We start from the raw sequence: 25868 nt of genomic DNA, 5'->3' as shown, positions 1-25868 counted from the left end.
CCAAAGGAATCCCGGATCCAGCCATGCCTGAAGCTCCCTCAGCAGTTCAGTTATGTATGCTAATAAGCTTCCCCTCTGTCATAAGCTAGTTTCCATGGGGAGTTTCTTAACTGCTGGTGGAAGATAGGAGATAACAGCATGAAGGACCTAAAATCCAGAACCTGTAATCTCAACTTCTACATGACACCAAAGGTCATCCCAAACATCATTTTAAATGGCTGTACTTGCACCAGTTTTATGGATACACCCTCTTGTGGTGGATTGAATCATGTCCCCCCAAAACTCATTGAACCTTGAATTGTGTCCCCCAAGTTTTATGTATTAGAAACAGCCCCCACTATGACTGTTAAGAGGGTGGGAAATCCTATTATGGTAATTGAAAGGTGGAGCCTTGAACAGGTGATTAGATTGCAGGGCTGTGCAGTAGTGAATGGATTAAAAATGGTGGTCAGGGGTGTGGTTCTGAGGGCTTTAAAAAAAAAAGAGGAGAATCTGTCTTTCTCTCTCTCTGCTGTCTCTGCTTCCACCATCTTGCAATGTGAGACCCCTGGGTCGCTGTTGCCACCACCAGATGCACTTTGGACTTCCCAGCCTCAGAAACAGAAAGCAATAAATTTTGGTTTTCTTTATAAATCACCCAGCCTCAAGTATTATGTTATAGCAACACAGAACAGACTAATACACCTCTTCTGTGTATCCATTCTCCAACAGGTGGACATCTAGCGGCTTGCATTTTTTGCTAGTGATAAAAATCTTGTGCATAAAGCTTTGACGTCCCCCTCCAAATTTGAATTATTTCTCTAGGACACATGGGATTCATACATATAAGATAATATATTAATAAACTTTGCAATCACGGCCCCCAATGAATCATGTCTCCCTATACCTATGCACTCCTGAGCAGTCCTCTCCCATACTGATTCTGGGCTTGGCTACAGGACTCACTTTGGCCAATGGTACCTGAGTAAATGTGATGCAGAGGCTTGAAAAGGGCTTGCATGTGGGGGGTTGACCTTCTTTGCCTGAGCAATGAGAGAACACATGAGGGGAGACCCCAAGAGTCCCCAGCTGCAGCCCCAAACATGAGAGTGAGGCTATCCAGCCCCAGCCAATCCAACCCAGGGCAAAAGAACTGTCCTGTGAACCCACAGAATGAAGAGAAATAATAAATGTCCATTGTTTTAAATCAGTAACTTTTAGGGCAGTTTGTTACACAGCAGAAGCTGACTGAAACAATATCTAAAGCTATTAATCCAAAGAATTAAATTGCATTCTACATAGAATTAGTATTACCTACTACAGTAAAAACCAGAGGCAACCAAAATGTTTGAAAATAAACAATAGCTCAATCATGAGATTAAATCTTATGCAGCTACTACAAGTCATCATTCATTAGGCATCATTAGGCATAAGAAAACACGTGAACACAGATTAGATGCAAAGCAAGTTTATGCAAATGTAAAACTAGCTGAGCTCTGTATGGTAGGAAATTTTATTTTTAAAATGGATGTTGATAAAAAGGCAAATCAGGCCATTCATTTAGCAAACAGGACCCAAAATCAGCAGAAAATGACAATTTCAGTAAAGGCATTTCTATTTCCTAAAATTTACTTTTTCTGCAAAGGGCCACACATAGGCTCTGTTGCACATTCTTCTTTGTTTCTTTTTACACCTCTCTGCAGGCTTTATAAAAACAGGCTGTGAGCCATATTTGGCCCAGAGGCCATGGTGTGCTGATGCCAGCTCTGAATCATTGTCAAGGCTGAATATTTGGATGCCAAGAGTGATACGGTCCCAAGAGGGATCGATGGAGGGAGGTCCCCTTGATTATAGGAGGACTCTCTCCCAAAGCTCCAGGAAATTGTATAGTTTTGCTATAACCCCTGTTAGGTGTTGGCAAAATCTAGCCCACAGCCTAAACCTGGCACACCGCTTGTTTTTGTAAATAAAGTTTTATTGGCACACAACCACGTCCATTTGTCTACATATCATCTGTGGCTGCCTTTACTCTACAACAGCAGTTGATGGTTGCAACGGGGACTGTCTAGCCTGAAAGCCAAACATATTTAACATCTAGTCCTTTACAGAAAAAAATGTGCTGACCCCAGGATCAGAATATTAGTCTTGGATTTAAATCTTGACTCTATTCTTATAGACCTTGGACAGTAACCTAAACTCTGGAAGCTCTGGCACCCAGACCACTGGGATACTCTGAGGATTAATTTTACATCCTCTGTCCCAAGAGGTATATTATTTTCACGTGTTGGCATTACTGAAATGTGAATGCATCTTACAAGCAACGACTTCTTACAATCAGAACCGCCAGCACCCTTTTCTTTCTTAGCAGCCTGTAAAAATAATGAGGCCTCTTCTAACGTCTTAAAGGTGATAAAATATGATAAATGAGATACAGCACACATAGCATTTAATATGCATGGTGCACACGGTGAGGCTTTGAGATAATTTAGATACTGTTTTCAATCTCCATCTTGGATTTCGTCTCATGCATCTCTACATTCGCCCATCAACTTGCACAGCATCAGGTACTGAAGGCAGTCACCCAACAAGAAGGACTTATTAAGGTTTTAAGTGATTCATTCCCAGACTCAAATAAATCTCTCTAAAGTAAAATGAGTCTCTGGTCACGGCGGGAGAAACACAAATGTGGGCAGCCATCATCCGACTTAGAGGATTTTGCTGAAAAGCAACGTGAGAAACTGAAGAAAGAAATAAAAGTCTATAGGTTAGCATTTCTGTCCCATCTCCCTGGAAAGCCATGTGTCAAGGCCCTGAGTCCTAACAGCACATCATTAGCTGCGAGGAGTGTCTGGGCCAGCATTTAAGCAGAGGAAGGAGGCCCCAAAGACAACTTTGACGGCACGTGCCCAAGTGTCAAGGGTCTTACCTCTTCGCCATATCGTCGATAACTCACTTCGTACAGGACAATCAGACCGTTGGGTTCCTTTGGCTCCTGCCACATCAAGTGAACGATGTTGTTCTCGAAGATTTCATGGGTCACGGGGCCAACAATATCATCAGCTTTGGCTGTAAGGAGCGGCAGTTAGAGGCAGGGGTGTAACTCTCGGATCAAACCCCACCACCGCCACCTACCAGCCGAGCGACCTTGAGCTGGTTACATAATATTCCCACATCCCATTTTCCTCATTGGAGAATGAACCCATAAAACTCACCTCATGGGATTGTTAGGAAGATTAAATGGGTTATTTTCCTCATAAACCTTCTGTGTTGAAGTCATCTTAGACTCACAAGAAGTTGCAAAAATTACACAGAGTTTCCGCAGACATTTCAACCAACTTCCGACCCCCACATAAGCTTAGTACATTACTAAAACAAGGAAAGTGACATTGGCACCCTACTATGAATTAGACTTATTTGGGTTTAAGTGAGCTATTATGTAGAAAGCGTCTCAAACATGGATGATATGTAAGTGCTCAGTAAATAATGGCTATTTTTATTTTTGTTGGAGGAAAACACACACAAATGTAGGGTTGATATAAATTTTCGGACCTACCTCTCCATCTCTGCATTTCTTTATTTGAAATCAGGACATAAATGTTACCTATGGAATTTCTTACATGCATAAAATCTGTGCATTTCATTATAGATGCCCCTCAACTAACAATGGGGTTACGTCCCGATAAACCCATCATGAAGTCAAAAAATCGTAAATCAAACCATCGTAAGTCAGGGGCCACCTGGATATGTAAATTACGCTTCAATAAAATCTGTTTGAAAAACTGTAGTAATTAAAACAGCATGGTACCAAGGTACAAAAATAATGAACGGATCATTTAAGGCAAGAAAGCATGAGTCCAGGAATGGAACTCGGTATATGTAGAAATTTGATTTCAAAAAAGAAACCAGCTGGGCCAGATAAATGAATACTATGTTTCTGGATGATCATGTGATAAAAGCAGACCATAACATTTACTGCATATTCTTTGAGCAAGCAACTCCAATTGTACAAATAGATCTAGAGGAAATAATTGGACAAGTGTATAAAGCTTGTCATCCTAGTGTTATTTTTTAAATTGAAGATTTCAACATTGTAAAAAGGGCTTTTAAACCAAAAATGATAGCATGCCCACAAAATGGAATATTATACAGCCATTAAGATGGCATATTTGTATGTGCCTCTCCCCCAAAAAATAAGTTTAAAAAAAATTGTCTATAGAAATATCACACAGCCTTAAAAAAAGGAAGGAAATCCTGACACATGCTACAACATGCATGAACCTTGAGGACATTGTGCTCAGTGAAATAAGCCAGTCACAAAAAGACAAATACTGTGTGATTCCATTTATATGAGGTCCCTCGAGTCGTCAGATCCACAGAGACAGAAAGTAGAATGGGGGGTGCCAGGGGCTGGGAGGTGGATGGGGTGTGAGTGTTTAATGGAGACAGAGCTTCAGTTTGAGAAGATGAGAAAGTTCTGGAGATGATGTGGTGACGGCTGCACAACCATGTGTATGTGCTTAATCCCTCCGAACTTAAAAATGGCTAAGATGGTAAATTTCACATTACTTGTGATTCTCATGTGTATTTTCATGTGTATTCTACATTTTCATGTGTATTTTGCCACAATTTTATAAAACTGAAAACAAGGGAAAGAATTGTTTGTATACTGTGAATCCATTTGCGTAAATATGTGTGTGTCTAAGTATGCAAGCATAAGCACTTAAAAAAAAAATGTTAATATACAAACGAAGGCTAGCCAGGGCTCATCTCAGGTGTTCAGGGGTGACTACCTTTTATTTTTCTTACTGTGTGCGATGTTCAATTTTATGTCAACTTGGCTGCACCGTGGTGTCCAGATATTCAGTCAAACATTATTCTAGATGTTTCTGTAAAGCTCTTTTTTGGATGAGACTGACATTTAAATCAGTGGACTGAGTAAAGCTGATGACTTTCCGTATATAGGTGGCCTCATCCGATCACTGAAGCCTCCCAAGCAAGAAGGCATTCTGCAGCAGACGGTCTCTGGACTTAACTGCAACTCTTTGCTGCATCTCCAGCCTGCCAGCCTATCCTGCAGATTTTGGATTTACCAAGATCCCATGATCTCGTGAGCCAATTCCTTGAAATAAATCCCACTCCCTTTCTCTCTCTCCTTGTCTGTCTGTAAATGCAGTCATCCTTTGATATCCATGGGGGATTGGTTCCAGGACCCTCACAGATGCCAAAATCCTTGGATGTCCAAGTCCTTTATAGAAAATGGCATAATATTCACATATGACCTATGCACATCCTCCCCTACAATAAATCATCTCTAGATTACTTATAATACCTAATGCAATGTAAATGCTATGTAAATAGTTGCTATACTGTTTTACATTATACATTATACATTTGTTATATTGTAATATACATTATGTATCTCCTTCTTGTGGCACTTGTGTGATATGAATGATGAAGCTTCAATTCTTGGTAAAGGAATTTTATCACTCGGGTGAGTAAGGGTAATGTATATTATTAGACATAATAGTTATTTGTATTTTTTTTACTGTTGAATTGTTGGTTTTATTAGGGTGTTTTTTTTTTAATGTTGGGTTTTTATTGGTTTTTTTATTGTTTGTTTTTTTCCTGAGTATTTTCAATCCGCTACTGCAGAACCCACAGATACAGAGGGCCGACTGTGCAGACATATACAGACACATTCATCTTGTCAGTTCTGTTTCTCTGAAGAACTGTAACACGCTACAGATATGCGTTTCTTAGTTTTGCTAGGTTTTTCTTATTGCTTGTGTGTATTTTCTGAAGTATACATAATGGCCGTGTACAACTTGTAATTTTAAAGGAATAAAGGCAAATCAGTTAAAGAACACATAGATGCTAACTAGAGGGTGAAGGGCTTGTCCTTGGTCAGCCTAGGTCTCCTGCCCTGTGAAGTGCCCACCCCTGGGGGAGCAATCCCACCTTCGGGCATGGTCCTGGCGCTGACGTAGGCAGCCACGCTGCACCGCTCCTCGGGGGTATCTTGGTTGCAAGCCTGCAGCTCAATACGATAGCCAGTGAAGTGGCGAAGGCCGGAGATGACCAGCGACTCCTTGTTCAGCACTTTCTCGAAGGGCCTGTGTTCCTCCAGGCTTGTGGGCACGCTGGTTGAGGAGATGTTGGGGAAAACTGGTACTGTGGGCATGGCCACTGTCACATTGCTGAGGTGGTCAAGAGACCTGCGTTTCCTTGATGGTCTGTAATGACAATGGGACATATGTGGCCATGCAATCACCGTCTTTAAAAAAATGATGTTGGAGAATAAAAGGCTTAATCATTAGGAAAGACTGGGCTGCGGAGGTGGGGCACATGAATTAAAATGCAGATTACCAGGAATTACCACCCAGAGAAGTTTTCAAAATGCCCTTGTAATCCTCCTAGGTGTTATGGCAGGCCCACCCCGTCAGGTATAAGAGGCTTCAGGGCCATCAATAGTAGATACACAACAGTGTTCCCCTCAGCATGCTTGATTTCAGGTTTTTGTCTTGCAGATTAACAGGGCACACAAGGTCAGTGTTAAAAATAAGATCCCCAAAGCACGGAAGAGTCTAGATTTTCAGAAAGCTCTGCCAAATGGCATTTGCCCAGCAGCCCAAGCTACTAACCAGCATCATCAGTTTAAACAGGAGAAATGCCTCTTCTTGTGACTGTTTAGGGCACTTGTGTGACATGAAGACGAAGCTTCAATTCTTGGTAACGGCATTTTATCACTTGGGCGACTGAGGCTAACCCCAAGAAACATCTATTCAATTGTCACACCTCTCCCCACTCCGTAAAAAAGACATATTATGAAATAAATGTTGATAGCCAACAAATTCAAAAATACAAAAAAAGTATAAAGAAAAAAATGAAAATTACGCGTAATCCCACTGCCCACTGCTTCCTTTGGGTGATTTTTGTTCCTATCAATAATATGTATAGGAATGATTAGGATCAAGCCAGTTTTATGACCCAATTTTTTCACTTGTTATATTGGAAGCATTTGTTAAGTATTTTCCTTAAAACATAATGTCTTAAGTAGGACAGGATTCCAGTTTTTTCTTTCTCAATGTTAGGGTTTTCTCCCCCTCAATTAAAAAAAGAATATGTGCTCCTTGCAGAAAACTTGGAAAACATTTCATGGCTATAAATATTCCATTTAATGCATGAACCATTATTTGCTTAACCATCCTGGTTTTCTAAGATGAGTATTTCCACATTTTTTTTTTTTTGCTATTAAAAATATTGCTTTGATCATTGTCTGACTGTCTTATTAGTTCCCAAAAGTAGATTCCTAGAAGAAAATATCACTAGGTTAAAGGTTCTTAATACATATGGCTAAACTGTTGTCTGGAAACTTTATATTGAGTTGTGATGTCACCAGTGGCCCGTGAGACCACACCCCAGGATAACCTCAGCAACCCTGAGGGATAAAAGTTGTTTTTCCTTTTGTCTTGTTTTCACATATTTTCCATCTGAGAGATTAAAAATATGCAATCACTCCACTGCTTTCATTGCAGATCTTTATACTGCAGAGTGTGAGCTATTTTTTCCTTTATTGGTTCTTTTTGTTTCTCCAGGGAATTGTCCCTCCTTGTCCTTTGCCTATTTTTCCATGAATTTCCAGTGTTTTCCTTATTGCTACTCCTGCATTGTTTCCTCACTAAGGACATTAACCCTTTATCTCCAATGTTGTGCAATTTACCCCAGTTTGCTGGTGAGCTATTTGCTGGTGAGCTTCCTTGAAATGATTTGAAACACAGTCTTTTGATTTACTTATAAAATTTTATATATTAGTAAAATTTTTTTCTTTACAGATAATTCTAGATGGAGCTATTACAATGTGTACTAAGGTTTTATTGCAATTATAAAAGGGACCTTCTCTTCTAGTTTATTTTCTAATTATTGCTAGTATACCTACCAAATCTTTCCTTATTTATATTATCCCTACTTTCTCAAACTCTCCCTCGTTCTATAAGTTCCACAGTTGGTTTTCTTCGATTTTTGAGAAATACACTAAAAAGGGGTCAATGAGCTTGTCCTGTAAACAGGTAGATAATAAATACTTGGGTTTTGCAGGCTATATAACCTCTACCACAACTACTCAATCCCACCATTGTAGCTTGAAAGCAGCCACAGAGAATATGTAAACAAACAGATGCTGCATTCCAATAAAATTTCATTTACAGAAGTAGGCAGCTGGCTCAGGGCCATAGTTTGCCTACTTTTGCACTAGACTGTCTGAAAATATCAATTACTTTATTTCCCTAACTCAATTCTTTACAATTCTAATTTCTGTTTCATGTCTTATTGCATTGGCTAGATGCTCAGAGAAATGTTAATTAGTAATGATGAGATTGTTCCTAACTCTGATAGAAATGGTTTTAAGAACGATGTCAGCTTGACTGTTGGTTTAATCTAGGTAATATCGATCTTGTTGAAAAAGTACTCTATGGCTAGTTTTATAAGAGGCCTCTCCCCTCCCCTTTCTCTAAGTTAGGAATTTTTAGTTAATGTTATTGAATGAGATCATATAATTTTTCTTACTGGGCCTCCTGATGAAACAGATATCATCAGATCTTCTGATCTTAAACCATTCTTGCATTTCTACGATACATGATATTGCCAGTGCAGCATTTTATTTGGGACATTTGATTCTACAATCACTTATTAGCATGACCTGTGGTTTTCCATCAGTATAGTATTTTTGCTAGGTTCTACTAAAAGTGTTATCTTAGTTTCATAAAATGAACTGGGATTAATAGATTCTTATGCTCTGGAACAGTTTCAATATTACAGGAAATAGTTGCTCTTTCAGAATTTGGAAAAACTTATCTGTAAAACTCTCTTGGCCCAAGGACTTTTTTGAGGAAATTAACTGACACATATTTTTTAGACTTTTTCCTAGGTCACTAAACTACTTAATTTTCCTGCTTCTTCTTGGGTCAGTTTAGACAAGTTAAATTTTTCCACCTCACTGAAAATTTCAAATTTCATAGCACATATTCAACCAGAGAACTCATATTAAGATTTTCTTCTGACCCTAGTTTTATATCACCTTCTTTCCTTCTAGCTATTTGTATTTTTTCTTTCATTACATTTACTACAGGCTTAGATTATTGATTTTATCCTCTTTCTCTAATACATTCATATTTTTACATTTTTAAGTTTTTTCTTAATTTGTGAATCCATTTAAGTCTACTAATTTGCATATAACCTACAAGTTAAGGTATATGATATTCACATTTTCACTATTTCCAAATGGACTTTAATAAAAGTTAATTTTCATATTGACTTAATAGATAATTGTTTGACTTTTAACCACCAGGAGATAGAGTTTTCTGCTCAAATTTTTGAAGTTAACTTATAGTTTTTATTTCATAGCAGTCAGATACGTGGTCAAGAAAAAAATTCTACTTTGGGGTAATTCATTAAGATTTTCTCTCTGTCCTTTTTGTATTAAAGAACCACTGATATTCTTGGATGGAAAAGAAAACAGCTCCACTATTTGTCAAGCCAAAGATATATCCATATTAGCATGATTCAGAACATTTCTGCACAGGCACAAATGGGCTTGGCAAAAATAACCAAGATGTTGGTGACTCTCAAATAACCACTGAGAAATTGGTATCTGAACAACTGGAGATGTGGAATGGTCTCATCAAACAGCCCAAATGTGTATACAGTCGTCCCTCGGTATCCCTAGGGGACTGGTTCCAGGATCTCCCACGGATACCAAAATCCATGGATGCTCAAGCCCCTGATGTAAAATGGCATGGTATTTACATATAACCTATGCACATCCTCCCACAACTTTAAATTATCTTTAGGTTACTTACAATACCTAATACAGTGTAAATGCTGTGTATACTTCTTATACTGTACTGTTCAGGAAATAATGACAAGAAAAAAAGTCTGTACATGTTTAATACAGATGCAATATTTTTTTTAAAAATTTAAAAAAAAATTTTTAGTGACTGACCAGTATACGGATCGAACCCTGGACCTTGGTTTTATCAGCACCACGCTCTAACCAACTGGGCTAACTGGGCAGTCCTCTTTTCAAATATTTTTAATCTGAGGTTGGTTGAATACTTGGATATGGAACCCACGGTTACAGAGGGCTGATTGTATATACCTAAAGTACTCTATCCAAAAAACCACCAACAGTAGTGAAAGACCCTCATAACAGAGTATCAGCTGAGTCTTTACTCCCTACATAGACAGAATTTTATTATCAACAATCTCAGACTAGACCAGTGGTCTCAACCAGGAGTACTTCTGCCCCCCAATCTCAGGGGACATTTGGCAATGTCTGGAGATATTTTTGGCTGTCACTACTTTGGGGGTGAGTATGCTACTGGTATCGAATGGGCAGAGGTCAGGGATGTTGCCTGACATCCTACAGTGTACAGAACAGTCCCCACCACTGAGAATGTCCAGCCCCAAATTTTAATAGGGCTGAGATTAAGAAATTTTGCTTTGGACCAAGGCTACAGACTCCTAGCTCTTTCTTTACTACAGATGATATTCCAAATGGCCACTAGAGGTCAAATCAGGCTAACACACAAGTGCCTGGAAATAAATAAATAAACAAACACTTTGATAAGAGAAAATCCCTCCACGTGGCCCTAACATGCCTTTCCAATCTCACCTCCTGTTCCTCCCAAGAATGCATGACCCATCCCACCTCTTTGCCTTTCCCCAAGTTTTCCTGCCTTGTTCTCCCCTCTAGGACCACACCTCTCCATTCTTTAAGATATCAGTAGAAGGGAAATGTCCCTGTCTCTCCTCCATGGACTTCAGTGACACGGCACTCCTTTGCTATGCCGTACGACTCCCCTTAAAAATGTTCTGCTTCCAGATCAACTTTCTCCCATAAAGGAGGAGCTGCTGAGGCATGGCACCCTGCCATGTGGAGCTCAGACTCCAGGGCTGGTCATGGTTCTGCAAATGCATGCAGTAGGTGTGGAGAGATGTTTAGTGAGTGAACAGGTGTGGGAAACAGGAGGCATGAGGAGATGGCCAGGAAGAATTCCCTTGATTCTCTGTTTGAGGAAGAGTGTGTTAGTTTAGATTTTTTCCCTACATTCATGCCCACATCCCATTTCAGAGTGAAGACGTTTAATTTGTGAATTTGTGAAGCATCTGGTCTCAGCACAGCAGCCAGATGCATGCAACAAGCCACAGACACCCCTGACATCTCCGAGGTGCATGTCATGCCCTCTGCCCCGCCGGGCCTTGCCACTGAGCAGACACAGGGGGCCACGCGGATGTCCCACAGGTGAGTCATACCTAGTGTCCTGGGCACCAGTGCCTGAAGAGGTTTTTCTGTGAAAACAAAACCAACCACTTCGTCAGACAGACCTCTGGACTGTGTGACACCCTAGAGGCCACATTCTGTCCAAGCAAGAGCACCCTGCCTTCTGGCCACTCACTCTCACCACTTGCTGGTGGAAATAAATTACACTTTCCCCAGCAGGTGCAGGGAATCCAGCAAGAAGGGGGAAAACAGAGATAATACTCCCCAGAGACTCAGTCTGCTGGGTTCTCCTGGGATGTCAAATTTGACTACATTTAGACATTACAACATACTCAGCCATTTCTCCAAGTCCAGCAGCATTTTATTTTTAACCAGTAAAACAGTAACTGCTTCGAGGCCTGGGCTGTACCACCAAATGCTCTTTTGGACTTTGGGTCATAGGGGGAAAATGCAAGAAAAGAAAGATTAAAAAAAAAAAAAGATATGTTACATATTGATAGTTCTGGGAAAAGTCTACTCAGATGAGTGGCATTGATGGATGTTTGCGCAAACACATTTTAGAACCTTGTTCTATCCCAAGGTAAGCCTTGTGGGGTTTCGATCCACTTTGGAAATTGACAGTTGTCCATGTTGAGTATCTCTAATCCAGAATCTGAAATCCAAAACGCTCCAAAATTTGAAACTGTTTGAGTGCTTATATGATGCTCAAAGGAAAGGCTCATTGGAGCATTTTAGATTTCAGATTTTTGGATTAGGGATGCTCAACCAGTGTGTATTCTGCAAATATTCCAAAATCTGGGGGAAAAATCCAAAATCTGAAACACTTCTGGTCCTAAGCATAAGAGATCCTCAGTCTGTACCAGATGTTTCTGGGTAGTCACCTGCTGAAGTCCTAGGGAAAGGGGGCCCAGCTCTAGGCACACCAGTCCACACTCAAAGCCCACATTCCACGGGACAGTTTGCAAATTTCTGGAAGTATGCTTCATTGTCATGACTGACCGGGGGGTATGTGGGGGTACTGCCGGTATCAGTGAAGACCAGGGGTGTTGCTGAACACCTACAATGCACAGGACGTCCCCCACCACCGAGAATAATCCGGATTCAAACGTCAACAGTGTCAAGGTTGAGGATCTCTGTCTAAGTCATCCAATCTCATAACCCTAAAAGATAGAAACTACTACTATGTCCATTTTACAGATGGGGAAACTGAGGCATAGAGAGAGGTGAAGTGACCTGCCCAAGCTAGTAAGTAGAAGGGCAGGGAACGCAAGCAGTCAACCTCAAAAGTCCCCACTATGAACCACTCTGCCATTTACTCCAGCACTAAAGCAGAAAAATGCACATAGAAAGGACCCATCTGACCTGTATCTATAAATGTCTATTCCTATTTTCAGCCCAAATCAAACAAACAAAAATAGTGACCCACAGGATGTGCCTTTTACCTACGCGTCTTTTCTTGCAGGAAAGGTAAAGACGGGTTAAAACGTCAAAAGTAATTTTTACTGCAAATTCTCAGTGCACCAGAGATACCTCATTAAGTCCCCTCACTCGGTAAAGGAAATTCAATATATTTACTCAGGAGAAGCCTCCAGGTTTTGATGATGCTGTGGAACATTCTAGAAGGATGAGAAGGTTACGTGGATTTTTTTTTTTTTTTAAATGCACTGAGTTTGAGACTCAGCAATAAATCAAGCATGGGATGCCGGGCAAGCATTTCTCAAGATATGCCCCAATAAGCTAATGGAGTTTGTTTCAGAACTCAGACAGAGACTGGTTCAGGAGAAACAGGGAAAGCAAATGTTGGGTTTTGTAAATTTTCCCTTTTTGTGTGATTATTTGCTCTTCCTGGTAAAGTTCCTGTTGAAATCACAAGATCCTCTTCCTCCTTCCAAGAAAGGGCTCAGCTTGGACTCCGGCCACCCTCCTGCGGTCTCTGGGTCCTTCACCTTGTTCCCTAATGAATGACCCCACAACACTAAGCCATCTACACACCCCAAGAGAGCCCAGGGCCATGCCAAGTCCTGACCTGGGGACGAAAACCACATTGTGCAGGTAGTCCTCAAACGTCTTCCTAAACGAGGATTCCTCCAGCTCCTTTAGTATCTGAGAGTCGGTCTTCGGGCAGGAGCAGCATTCACCAGCCGACTCGTTGTATTCACTCTGGTTGTGTTTCTGAGAATCCTCAGACTCGAACGGCGGTGACCACATCCTAGAGGGCAGCTTCAACCCTAGAGAAAGGCAGACAAGGGCGCTCAAGTCCCCCCGGCACAACGCACAATACAGACAGAGCGGAGGGCGTCTTCTCAGAGGGGCTGGGCACAAGGGACAGAGCCTGGGCTCAAGTTCCACTTTGAAAAATCAAACCTCTCTCTAGAGGGTCTTAGAAACATCGACTGATGAGTTTTCGGAAGGAGAGAACAGACCTATAGTGACTAGAGGTGGGAAAGGGGCAGAGGGGTTAGAGAGTGATTGGGTAAGGGACACAACGAGTAATTATGATCTACAATGATGAACACGCAAATAATATTGATTTGATCATCACACACTGTACACAAATACTGACAGTCAAGTCTGTACCCCATAAATATGTATAACCAAAAATAAATAAATGCAATTTTTATGGGAAAAGAAAAAAGAAATGTTAACTGAGAAGATGTATGTCTCAGCATGTTTTAGGAACTGTCGGACACCAGGCAAGCAATGCAGCCAGCCACCCAGGGTCCTTCCTGCGTGGGGCCGAGGGTCAGCCCTGTCCCCTTCCCACCCCACAATATCTTAGAATGTACTTAGGAACCACATGTGTTTCTTTAGGGTTTTTGACTTACCTGCTCATGTCCTTCACCAAAGTTCTGCTTAGATTTTTCTAATTCAGTTTTAAGAGTTCTTTTGGGCATTAAGGATGTTAAACTTTGAGGGTTAAACTTGTTGCTTATCAATTGACTTTAACTTTAATTTGTGATGTTTTCCTTCATTTCTATGTTGAGAAAATAAATTTCTATGTAAACATTAAAAAACAAAACAAAACTGTTGGAAACCATAACCACAGGACTGGAGACTGTAAAGCAACCATGTCTCTGTCCTCATGGAACTTAACATTCTGCAATAAACTAGTAAAAACATAGTCATGGATCAGATGGCAGGGCGAAAGGACAGAGAGTATGTCGGGGTGCTCTTTTATGGAGTGGTCTCAGAGAAAGTAACCATTGGGCCATCCTGAACTGAAGTAAGAAATGAGCCATACGTATATCTTGGTGTAAAGCAATCCAGACAGAGCAAAAAGCAAGTGCAAAGGTCCTGAGGTAAGAATTTACTTGGCATGTCAAAAACAACCAAGGAAACATTGTAGCCAGAAAGAGGTGAGGGAGAGAACGGTGAGAGGTGGGGCTGGGAAAGGATCAGGGTCCAGGTCACAGATGAATGAATGAATGAGTCAATCAATCAACCACAGAAACATAAAATGATGAAAGCAGAGCAGAATTCCACATGGAATTTTTAAAGGGGTCCATTCACAAATCCAGACATCGGACTTGATTAGTGGTTCTCACCCCGGGGGCAATTGTGACCCCTAGGGGACACGGGCAACATCTAGAGACATTGTGGTAGTCACAGCTTGGGGAGGGGGCGATCCTGGCATGAAGTGGGAGGAGACCAGGGACGCTGCCCAACCCCCTACAGTGCACGGAACAGCCCCCACCACAGAGAATGATCCAGCCCCAGGTATCAACAGCGCCGAGGTAGAGAAACTCTGCGTTAAAGACATGAGAAGTGACGGAGGAAGAAACTTTTCAAATATGCATAGAAAAGGGAATTTTAAAAAAAGAAGGAAGACACCACCTTCTCAAGGTAGCAGTCCTAAAATACAAAACTGCTTTTTAAGTACCACGGCTGGCCATGTCTTGACCTCTGAGGTCAAATCCCAGATGATTCGGGATCGATCCCGTCGATCAAATCCCCACGGGCAAAACCCATGCTGGTCTCCAGATGCACCTCTCCAGCCCTCTTAGTGCCTGGTACCTGCTAGTTCTGCTGAGCAAAAGAAATTCCATTTTTCCTTCCACTTTAATGCCTCAGGGGTAGACAGTGAGCTCTAAACGAGTACGTCAAGTACCTTCCTGCGGTCGGTGAGTATCCACTCGAAGCCCAAGTATTTATACAGCTTCGAAAGCCTGCAAGGGACTCTTAAAAATACCTCTTACGTTCATGAATAGACACCGAATAACCTGGCTGGGTTAACTGGGAGGGGGGCTAGTTACAGCATTATGGATGGAAGAAAAACGTAGGATTTCCTTTGTAAAGGGGGTTTCTCCTCCTATTTTTCTGGAGAGAAAGTGATGTTTGATTGGGCACAGGTATCATTCCTGATACCTGGTACCCGTTTCTAGTAGCCACTGCTAGAAATGTATTTAATGCCACTGAGTAGTAAAATGGTTAACATAATATCTTTTATGTTATGTATATTTCACCACAATAAAAAAAAAAACTGGTGATACTAACAGGAAACTACTACTGGTCATGGTTAGTAAGTTTATTGATTTTGCACGTGTTTGTTTTAAATTCTGGTAAAATAAACATAACACGAAATGTACCATCTTAACCATTTTTAAGTGTACTTGCAGTTCGGCGGCATGAAGCTCATTCACAATATTGTGCAGCCATTGCCACCGTCATCTCCAGCACGTTCTCATCTTCCCAAACTGAAACTCTGTCCCCATTAAACACTCACTCCCCGTCCCCCTCCCCAGCCCCTGGCACCCCCCATTCTACTTTCTGTCTCTGTGGATCTGACGACTCTAGGGACCTCCTATGAATGGAATCACACAGTATTTGTCCTTAGCAAGTTTACTTTTAATTATATAAACTTTGTGATCATTGCAAATAAAACTTCAGAATAAAAGTTGTTGCTCTTTAAAAAAAAAAAAAAAGAAAGAAAGAAGAGCCTTTGACTGACATTGCTAGGGGCAGCTCTAGCTCGTGGTTTTGGTTACTCAAATGTGGGGCCGACGGCTCTGGAAGCTGAGCCGATGACTGGCTTGCTCTTGAGTTATATAAAGCATCCGAGGAGATAAATCATGTCTGCAACCCTGGGCTCAGGCGGGGATGATGTCACAGGCATACATATAGCACATGATCTTAGAGCTGGGACAGCTCCCGGAGATCATCTGTCCTCCCACCCCTTCTCCCAGAAAGGAGGCGGACAGTGACTTGCTCAGTGACTTGGACAAAACCCCACAGCAGGTCAGGGGCTGAGCCGAGAGCAGACCTCACGCTCCTGGCCTTGGCCACACCTCGCGAGCACTGCCCTGGTCTTCTCCAAGGTCACAGTCTGAGGATATCTATCACCAAGTGAAAATATCTCAAGAAAATGAAATAAAGATAAACAGATCCAAAAAACTAAGGAAACGAAACTGACTGCTGTTTCTCTGGTTTGCTGGGGTTTTTTGTTTTTGTTTTTTAAATAAAAAGTTTTAACATAATTTTAAATGAATATATACAAACTAGCTTGAAGCTTCAAATATTTTTCCATTTTCCTTCAAATGGATGGAAGCCTGATAAGTAAACAAGAGTAAAGACTGAAAAAAAAAAAACTGTCATTAGTATAAATTTTTAACAGAAAGCACATGGGGTGGGGGGAGTTGGTACGATGTTGGTCAAAAAAATACATATCTATAGTTAGATGAGAGGAATAAGTTCCAGAGAGCTATTGTACAGCGTGGTGACGATAGTTAATGACAACATGTTGTATTCCTGAAAAATGCTAGGACAGTGGATATTAAGTGTTGTCCCCACAGAAATAACTGTGTGAGATGATGCATTTAATTAGCTAGATTGAACCATTCCACAATGCCTGTATATGTCAAAAGATCATGCTGTACATGATAAATACATACAATTTCATCTGTCAATTTAGAAAAATAAATAAATAAATTGGGGGGAAAAAAAAGAAAAAGAAAGCACAGGAGTGGGGATAGATTATTGCTCTTTGCTGTCTCCAATCCTTAAAACTAAAGGGTCTCAGTGAGGACAAAATCCATCCCTGACTTTGTCAATAACCTCTTGACACCCTTGGTTGTGTTTCTAGCTTTGCACAGAAGTCTTGAATGTTTTAACACAGCTACATCCCCATCAGCGTGAGGGGGGAGAAAGAAAGGGAGTGGGAGAAGAGAAAATTCCAGAGGGAAATGGTGCCAAGACATGGAAAAGATCTGGTTTTGACACGGGTCTTTATAGTATGTGCTTGTGTAATGATGTTCAAAAATGCATATGTGTGTTTTCATATGAAATAGAATGCAGTGCATTTGCATGAGCTCTGAGAAAAGACAGGGCTGCCTCCTGCACGTGGAGCCGGGTGGGTCAGGTGTGTGTGTAAAACCCACCGATCCCCCCAGCGCCACCGATGCTCACCTTTGAGGCAATAATCCAACTCATACAGCTCACTGTCTTCTGCCTGCCTCTCCCAGAAAACCAGGTAGTGCGTGATGTTGCCATTGGGGTCCGAGGGGGGCTTCCACTTCAAAATAATCTGGGATGAGGAATTAGAAACGGAGATCGGATCCAGGGGAACGGAAGGATCTGCAATGGAGAAATAAAATGGGTCCACCGTGAGGATTTGTGTGTAAGTTGTTGGGTGGATGTAAGAGGGGAAGGCACACTCAAGTTAAAGAAATCATGAGTGTGTTCACTGCAGTGTTATTTAACATTGGAGAAAACTGGAGACACGGGGTACACTCGCCCAGTCAGGGCCTGTGTGACCAAATTACTGTCCGCTTGTACCTCAGGCTATGTGGCCATTCATTCATCCATTTAGGCAACAAACATTGATCAAGCTCAGACATGAGCCGAACTCTGTCTGTTCTGGGTACTGGGAAGATGCTGCTGGTAAGAGAGAATAGTGGAAAGAGACCAGTAAACTCATATTTTCTGGCTGGCATTTGCTCCAGATTGAACCCAGGCACAGAGCAAGCTTGAAGCCATTTGGTCCTGGCATTGAGAGACATCCAACACCCTTCAAAAACATACCACCTCAGGGCTCCACAAAACCTTCCCCTCACGAATGGAGGTGGCTGGAGTTGGTGAGGGGGTGGGGGTAAGGCTCTCAAGGCACAGGGTGTACAAAGAACTGGAAGCTGGAACTTTCCAGAAACTCTGGAGTCTTTAGATATTGCTGGAGGCTACAGGATGAAAGGGGACCAGCCTTAGAAGCTAGAACTGATTTATAGGACAGGTTTTCTCACTCTCAGCACTACTGACATGGCAGCTGGATAATTCTTTGTCATGAGGAGCTGTCCTGTGCATCGCAGGACACGGAACAGCACTTCCAGCCTCCACCCTCTAAATGTCAGTCGTCCCATCTCCCCAGCTGTGATGACGAAAAATTTCTCCAGACATTGCCACATGTCCTGGAGGGGGCAGAATTATCCCCATGTGAAAACTACTGCTATAGGGGAAGGACTTAGGCTTTATAAAAATATAGCTAAATTGCTAGGAAATACTCCATTCCCCCCAATAAAAAGAGGGGGAGCAGGGAAGGAGAGAAGAGATAAAACAAAAATGACAAATGTTGAAGCAAGGAGATGGTTACATGGGGTCATTCTTCTTTCTATGTTGTGAATATTAGAAATTTTTTCAGAATAGGATGAAAACATACGTAGACAGATAGATAGGCCCCCTCAGGTGGCTGGTTGCTACTCCCTCATCTTCTGAAATCATAAACCTCAATACCCAGCTTCTTTAAAAGCCAATGGACACACAGAGGAGCATTTTATATGACCTCGCTGCATCCACCTGTCAAAGGTAAGGTGTTCAACTCACGTGCAAATTCACGTTCACAAGAAACACTTACTGGTGGCATCTGTCTGGACATAGATGATGTCACTCTTGGCCCCGTAGGTCCGGCGTTCATCGGAAAAGGTGACCAAGGTCTTGACAAAGATGGCGTACTGGGTCCAGGGCTTGAGACCCCGCATTAGCCACCCGGGGTGATTCTGTGACTTGGGGTCGTTGGACCTCAGGGGTGGGTCGATGTCCACCACTGTCCAGCTGTTGGAGCCACAGGCATCTTGCCCGTCAAACTCTGTCACATTCTGATAAGGGCTTTCAAGATAAAATAGGGGAAGGTGGTTATCACTTTGTGACTATCGCTCTGTATGCCATAGAGACAGGGTCCAGGTGTTGGAGTAAGCAGGACTAAAGTCATGTCGAGACCTAAAACCACCTGGGCTGTGGGAAAAAAATTTTAAAGGAACACAGTTTTTTTCGTAGCGTGCATTTCTCTGAGTTCCCTCTTTTCCCATGGTTATTTGATATTTTAAACCTTGGTTACAGGGCAAGATGACATGATTTACAGAAATGTAAAGTTGTTTTCCAGTCAGCCTGGAGCTGCAAACTTGCCATGAGGCACGTACTATCCAGACCCCAAGAAACCAGGAAAGACATTGATAAAGCTATGCTGACTCCACCCTGGAGCAAATCAAAATCCTGCAGGACCCTAAGACAATGTCAAGGGCGAAAACAGAAGCTGGACAGAACCTTGTGAGAATTTGCACCCAGCCCCTTACATGTCCCTTCCCTCCTACTTTTCACTTCCCATGTTCTGTCAATCCCCACTTTAAAATACCCTCAGTAAATCTGAGTCTCAGAGATGGCTTAGTCACCTATCTCCTCCAGGTCACTGGTCTTGAATAAAGCTGGCTTTCCTTATCACCAACATTGACTTTTGGGTCTTTTTGTTTGTTTGTTTGGGGGATAGGCAGCCCGACTTGGGTTCAGTAACACAGAAAAATTACACCCTGTAAGTCTGCATATTGTTCACCCAGCAATCTGATGTCACAGGGAAACATGACAGCAGAACAGCCAAAGAAAAGGAGACTGCCAACCCTGACATCTCAATTATATAATAATAATAGTAACAGCAGTAACTACCTCATGAGTTATTGATAAGATTACATGAGAGAATGTGTGTGAGTTCCCAGCCCAGCACATGATAAATCCTGACAGATGGAACTATTGTTAATATTACTTCTATCACCACCTCCACGACCTTAAAAATTTCAACACAAAGGGCTGGCCGGTGAGCTCAGTTGGTTGGAGCATGGTGCTGATAACACCGAGGTCCAGGGTTCAATCCCTGTACCGGCCAGCTGCCAAAAAAAAAAAAAAAAGTAACATTTAATAGGTATAGAATTTCTGTTTCAGAGGATGAGAACGTTCTGCAGATGGATGGATGATGATGGTTGCACGACGATGTACAATGTAAATGTACTTAATGCCACTGAACTGTGCACTTAAACATGGTTAAGATGGTGAATTTTATGTTAGGTCCATTTTTCCACGATCCAAAAAATGTTGGAAAAACATAAAATATAGATAAAAGATAAATCTTCAAAAAAAAACTACTCAGGAGACTGCGCCCCTGGCTGCTGAGAGATGTCTACACAGGACGGGCAAAAGGGGCTATTGCTCTCGTAAACTGGCCAGTCCTCCAAAAGAAACCTGCATGCTTCAGTTTCAGGCTTTTGACAAAAGGGGATGTTATTGGCTTTGTACACAATCACCTGGTGAGATCGTAAAAGGTTACTAGAGGCTGGGAAAGAGAAAGGAAGCGGGAGGACAGGGCAAGGCTGTAGCCTGGTACACAGTTAAAAAGCTACATTAGATCCGGAGAATCAGTTCCGGCGCTCTGGGATGACTGTAGCTAATAATATCGTATTGTATATCTCAAGATAGCCAGAAAAGAGGATCTTGAATGTGATGAGCACAGAGAAACGATAAATGTTTAGGTGACAGACATGCTAACTACTCTAATTGGATCATCAAACAATATGTGCATGTATTGAAACAACAAACTGCCCCCCATTAACATGTAGATTAAAAAACGTTTTTAAAAATACAAACAAACAAAAAAAGGCAACCTATGATATTTATTCCATGAGGACGAGGGAAATAGAGAGGAACCGGAGAGGGAAAGTCTACACCCCCATGCAACATGCACGGGACTCGCTGGTCCTTATCCCCACACAGTTCCCCGAACTCTACTCTTCAACTTACGCCTCTTTGTAGAAGAGCATGAACCCCAGGAGGTCTCGGAAATCAGGGGGCCAGTATGGTTCCCATCTCAGCAAGATCTTGTCAAAACTTGTCCGAATGCTAGAAAATTTAAGTAATTCATTTTCACCTAGAAGAGTAAAAAACAAACAAACAAACCAAAACAGGCTACATTAATATTGAATAGTTTTAGGCCAAAGTGTATGATCCCACACTTCCTCGGGGGGTATGAGAGGGGGTGGGGCAACCACTTGCTCAACTGAATAGCGGCAATCCATGCCAACACGAGGACAACTGGCCCGTAGTTATTGGGAGCGGGGATTTTCAAGAGCAACGTTTGTCCTGACACAATTTCATCTTGCACATGGACTTGCAAGCCTGACATGGCAGGACATGTACCTAAATTAAGTGCAAATAAAAATTCAGCACATGCACTTAGAGAGCGTGCCGATCAATACCCTGGAGAGACACATCTGAGTAATTCTCTCTGCCGAGAATGCAAATCCTCTCTTAAACTCCACCCCAACCTAGCTGTCTCTTCAGACTATGTTTTGCCATGAGGAACTAAGTCCCCAAGGGGGTATTACAGAAGCCCTGGCAGCTGTCTGCTCAGAATTTGTCAGGGGAGTGCAGTCAGCTGACAGCCTCCAGCTGTAGCATTCAAACCAAGGCTTGGCTCTCTCTGGACAGCCCCCCACTCATGACTGAGCTCCAAGGGAGCCTGGCCATTCCTACCCAATGCAGGACTCCTCTGCAGAAAACTTGCCTGGAGCTCCCCCAGGGCTCAGCCAAAACTCAAGGAGGCACGGCTGTCTGAGGCTCTCCCTGCCCTATCCTCCTTCCTTCCTCCTCTCTGTTCACAGAGGTCAGACCCACACTGTCGTCAGAAGGCCCTCCCTGCCTGCTCCTCTTCCATCTCCTCTTTATATTTCATGGACATTATCCTCAATACATTTTCTGCGTGTCTAACTCTATCCTGGCATTTGATTCCAGGAGGACGCAGATGGGCACATGTATTTTACCCAACACTGAAGCCCTCAGCATCAGCCCAGTGCATATATAAGGAAGCATCATCCATCCATCCATCAACCAATTCATTCATTCATTTATTCATTCATGCAATGCTTATGCAGCATCCTCCAGTATCAGGGACTGCATTTGGTACAGTAGACACAGAGATAAGACGTGCAAAACCTGTCCTCCAGACAATGAATTGCTGTAGCTAAATAGGGGACAGTGACACCCCCCCAACCAGGGACCAGCATGGTGGGTGAGGGAGGGCAGGTGCATTATCTGGTTCATGGGCTGGGAGCACCACTTACAGGATGCCTGGTCCCCATTCGTCTTCAGGGCAATATCATTCCTCTCCTGGCGCCCCTTGGTCCCTGAAACTTCTTCCATCTTGTGAATTTCAGACAAGCAGAGTTTGGGGTTATAGTGGAAGAAGAGTTTCCCTTGAGTGATGGTGAGGTTGTGTTTGCTCCAGTCCCAGAGCTGCCTTAGGTTCTGGTTGTCCAAGGCATAGAAGGAATAGTTCCTATGGAAACACACACAAAGCTAGTCATTCAATGGCTGGTCTTCCCCAAGTCCAACATGGCAGGGCCATGCCCAGAGTTGATCTTGTTCCATCCCCAATACTAACCATTTGCTTGGTACACACTCAATAAATATTGTTGAATGGGAGGGATGGGGGAAGTTGAGGACGTTTTCACGGCCAGGATCTGAGCTCAGTCTTGAAGGGAAGTGATAAGACTGTGATGGACTGAAAAATGGGTTTTGCAGAGAGGAAAGATTAAAGACACAGAGGCACCTGAATTGGGCTCAGGGAAGAGCAAAGTAGCTTTCTTTCACCGACAGATGCAGAAATTTGCTGGACAGCCTACAACAGATCAAATCTGCTCATGTATTGCATTCCAGACCAAGACCAAGAATGCATGACCTGCCTGGGTAGGCAGAGGAGAGTCACTGAAGGTTTTATATCAGCTCAGTGACTTATCAGACCTATGACTTAGAACAATTATGAGTTACCAGTGCATGATAAATGGGAGAACAGAAGTGTCTAGGCCTGAATTGTCTGATATAGAAGCCACTAGCCACGTGTGGCTATTGACCGCCTGAAATGTGGCCATTCTGAACTGAACTGGAAGGAAGAAAAAAAAACAAACAAACAGATTTCAAAGACTTAGTACAAAAAAATGGGGATGTTAAAGATCTTCTTGATAAGTTTTTTAATACTGATTCCATGTTGAAATTACATTTTACATACAATGAGCTAAGCAACAATGCATTAGTAAAATTACTCTCACCTGTCCCTTTTAACGTTTTAAAAATATGGTTACTAGAACATGTAAGGTCTCATCTGTGACCTGCATTATATTTCTGTTGGGCAATGCTGGTCTAGTTCTAGAAAGCCCAGCTAGGAGGCAATGGAGCAATTCAAATGAAAGGTCTGAGCTTTAGCAAAAAGGCAGTTTTGTGGTAGAAATATCAACACAAGCTGGTGAGTGATTTGAGGCCTTCTAAGCAGTACAGTGGACTGGTTTCTCAAAAGCCATTTACAGCCCTCTTCTCATGCCTTCCTTTACGACAGAGGCTGGAAAAGCTAAATAGTCACTCTCTCAGCCTCCCTGGTGGTAGCCACGTGACCCAGTTCTGGTAAATAAGATAGAAGCAAAAACCAAGCTGACGATGAGAGTGTGGGAGGTTCTAGGAGAGTTGTGTTTTTTTTCTTGTGGCTGGCAGGTGCAGGGATCCAAAGCCTTGACCTTGGTGTTATCAACACTGTGCTCTACCCAACTGAGCTAACTGGCCAGCCCCTTTAGGTGAGTTTTTCTAAGAAACAGTGTTGATTGGCATGTCCTTTTGTACCTTTCTCCATTGCCAGCCTGTCCTATAGATGTGAAGCTGGGGGTGAGGCAGCCATTCTGTGACCATGAGGAGCCCAAAGATGGAAAGAACTTGAGGCCCTGGAGGCATCACTGGATGGCCTTCCTCAGAAGTCTTCCCCACGAGTCAGCCTCTATCTGTGTATAACAGTCAGATTCTGTTGTTTTATACTAACTGAATCAGGATCAGCTGGACCTCGAGGGAGGGGATCCCCAAAATGAAGATGGACACAGGGTAAGAAGGGGAGCTCTGTTTTGCACACATTGCATTTGAGGCTCCTGGAGGTCACTCAGGGCCAGCTAGAGACAGGTTTGGGGGCAAGGGACAAAGTCAGGGCTGGAGGCCTCAGCACAGGTAGGAGGAGATTACCAGAGAGACGGGCCAAGGCTGGGAGCCCAGAACACCAACTCTCGAAGGCAGGTGGAGAAAGCAGAGCCTGGGAGGAAAAATGAGGAAGGAAACAGAGAGGCTGGGAAAACACCATGAAGGTGTAGAATCCCATGGGACAAAGAAGAGGAGCATCTCACAAGGGCAGATGTGGTCAATGTCCAGAAAACCCAGGAAGGAGAGGTTCCGGATGCAGCAATTACAGGGTCCTCATCAGGCTCATGAGCCACTCACAATGCAGCCCAGAGAGATGGACACTCTATTTAGCAAATTCCAGCCAGCACCCTTGGAGGACACAAGGGCTGGGCGGTACCCCCTTCAGTTTCTCAAGAATGACCATAAAATGGGTTTTACACTTTTTGGCTAGATGGACTTTTAAGCACATTCCAGCACAAGTTCCTTTCTCCCAAGGTTTGGCCAGGCACTTCCTTCTAGCAAGTGTGTGGGTTGTGTTTTTGTTTGTTTGTTTAGTTTAATCGTATAATAGTAGCTACAGGAGAGCCTTCTGAATACTTTTGCAACAAGGAAATGATAAATAGGTGAGATGATTGATACGTGGACTACCCAACCCTGATCCTTATACAACACATGTATGTATCAAAACATTAAATTACACACTGTAAGTATGAATAATTACAATGTGTCAAGTAAACTTAAAAAAAAATAAATTAAAGAAAAAAAAAAAAAAAAAACAACAACAACCCTGAGTTTTTCTATTCATGGTTAGCGTTCGGGCCACAAACACAGAATGAGGCCCACATACCCGACTTCCAAGGTCTCTCCTCGAATCAGACGTAACTTCCGGAAAAAAGAAAGGGACACAAGAGCATAGGATCGACGGATTTTTAGGTATCCTGAAATTTCTTCAATGAGGCCAAGGTTAGCCTCCAGCTCAGCTGCCAGGTTGTCTAAGAAATGGAGAGAACCTCTAGTGAGTTTCTACAGGAATATTTTAATCTCATAATTTCCCATGGTGGGGAGTTAACCTATAGGCTGCTAATGATCTCAACATTCCCTGCTCAAAACCCACCGTGGTTAGGACGCAATCCGAACTTCTTACCATTCCCTAAAGGGGCCAAGCACACTCCTGCCCCAGGACCCTTGCACTGGCTGCCTCTTTTGCCCAGAATATTATTTTCCCATATATCCACCTGGCTTGCTCCACTGCCATCTCAAAGCATCCCTCCCCAGACCAGAAACTTCTCTTCAATAGCAACCCCCTTTATTCTCTATTTCAGAGGTTGGCAATCCATTTGCAGCCCACTGGCCAAATGCTATGTGTTTTGCAATTAAAGTT

General features: G+C 42.5%; 1 protein-coding gene across 6 annotated transcripts in view; it reads right to left on the bottom strand.

The window, feature by feature from the left end:
• The window catches only part of INSR (insulin receptor), a 155875-nt gene that overhangs the window by 37536 nt on the left and 92471 nt on the right, over nt 1-25868 (bottom strand). For 4 of the 6 annotated variants that reach the window (XM_063112518.1, XM_063112522.1, XM_063112523.1 and 1 more), the window contains exons 5-13: nt 25335-25479; nt 22621-22835; nt 21302-21428; nt 19098-19348; nt 17660-17827; nt 13284-13485; nt 11290-11325; nt 5938-6212; nt 2906-3045 (exon numbers count right to left, since the gene is read on the bottom strand). In XM_063112518.1, the coding sequence (XP_062968588.1) occupies nt 2906-3045; nt 5938-6212; nt 11290-11325; nt 13284-13485; nt 17660-17827; nt 19098-19348; nt 21302-21428; nt 22621-22835; nt 25335-25479 (1559 nt within the window). The remainder of the gene's footprint in view (nt 1-2905; nt 3046-5937; nt 6213-11289; nt 11326-13283; nt 13486-17659; nt 17828-19097; nt 19349-21301; nt 21429-22620; nt 22836-25334; nt 25480-25868) is intronic. The other 2 variants (XM_063112519.1, XM_063112521.1) reach the window with 1 other exon arrangement.

The sequence above is a fragment of the Cynocephalus volans genome, chromosome 10 (genome assembly GCF_027409185.1).
Source record: "Cynocephalus volans isolate mCynVol1 chromosome 10, mCynVol1.pri, whole genome shotgun sequence".
Taxonomy (NCBI): Eukaryota; Metazoa; Chordata; class Mammalia; order Dermoptera; family Cynocephalidae; genus Cynocephalus; species Cynocephalus volans.
Note: the sequence above shows the minus strand (reverse complement) of the source record. Positions and strands in the feature narration are given on the sequence as shown.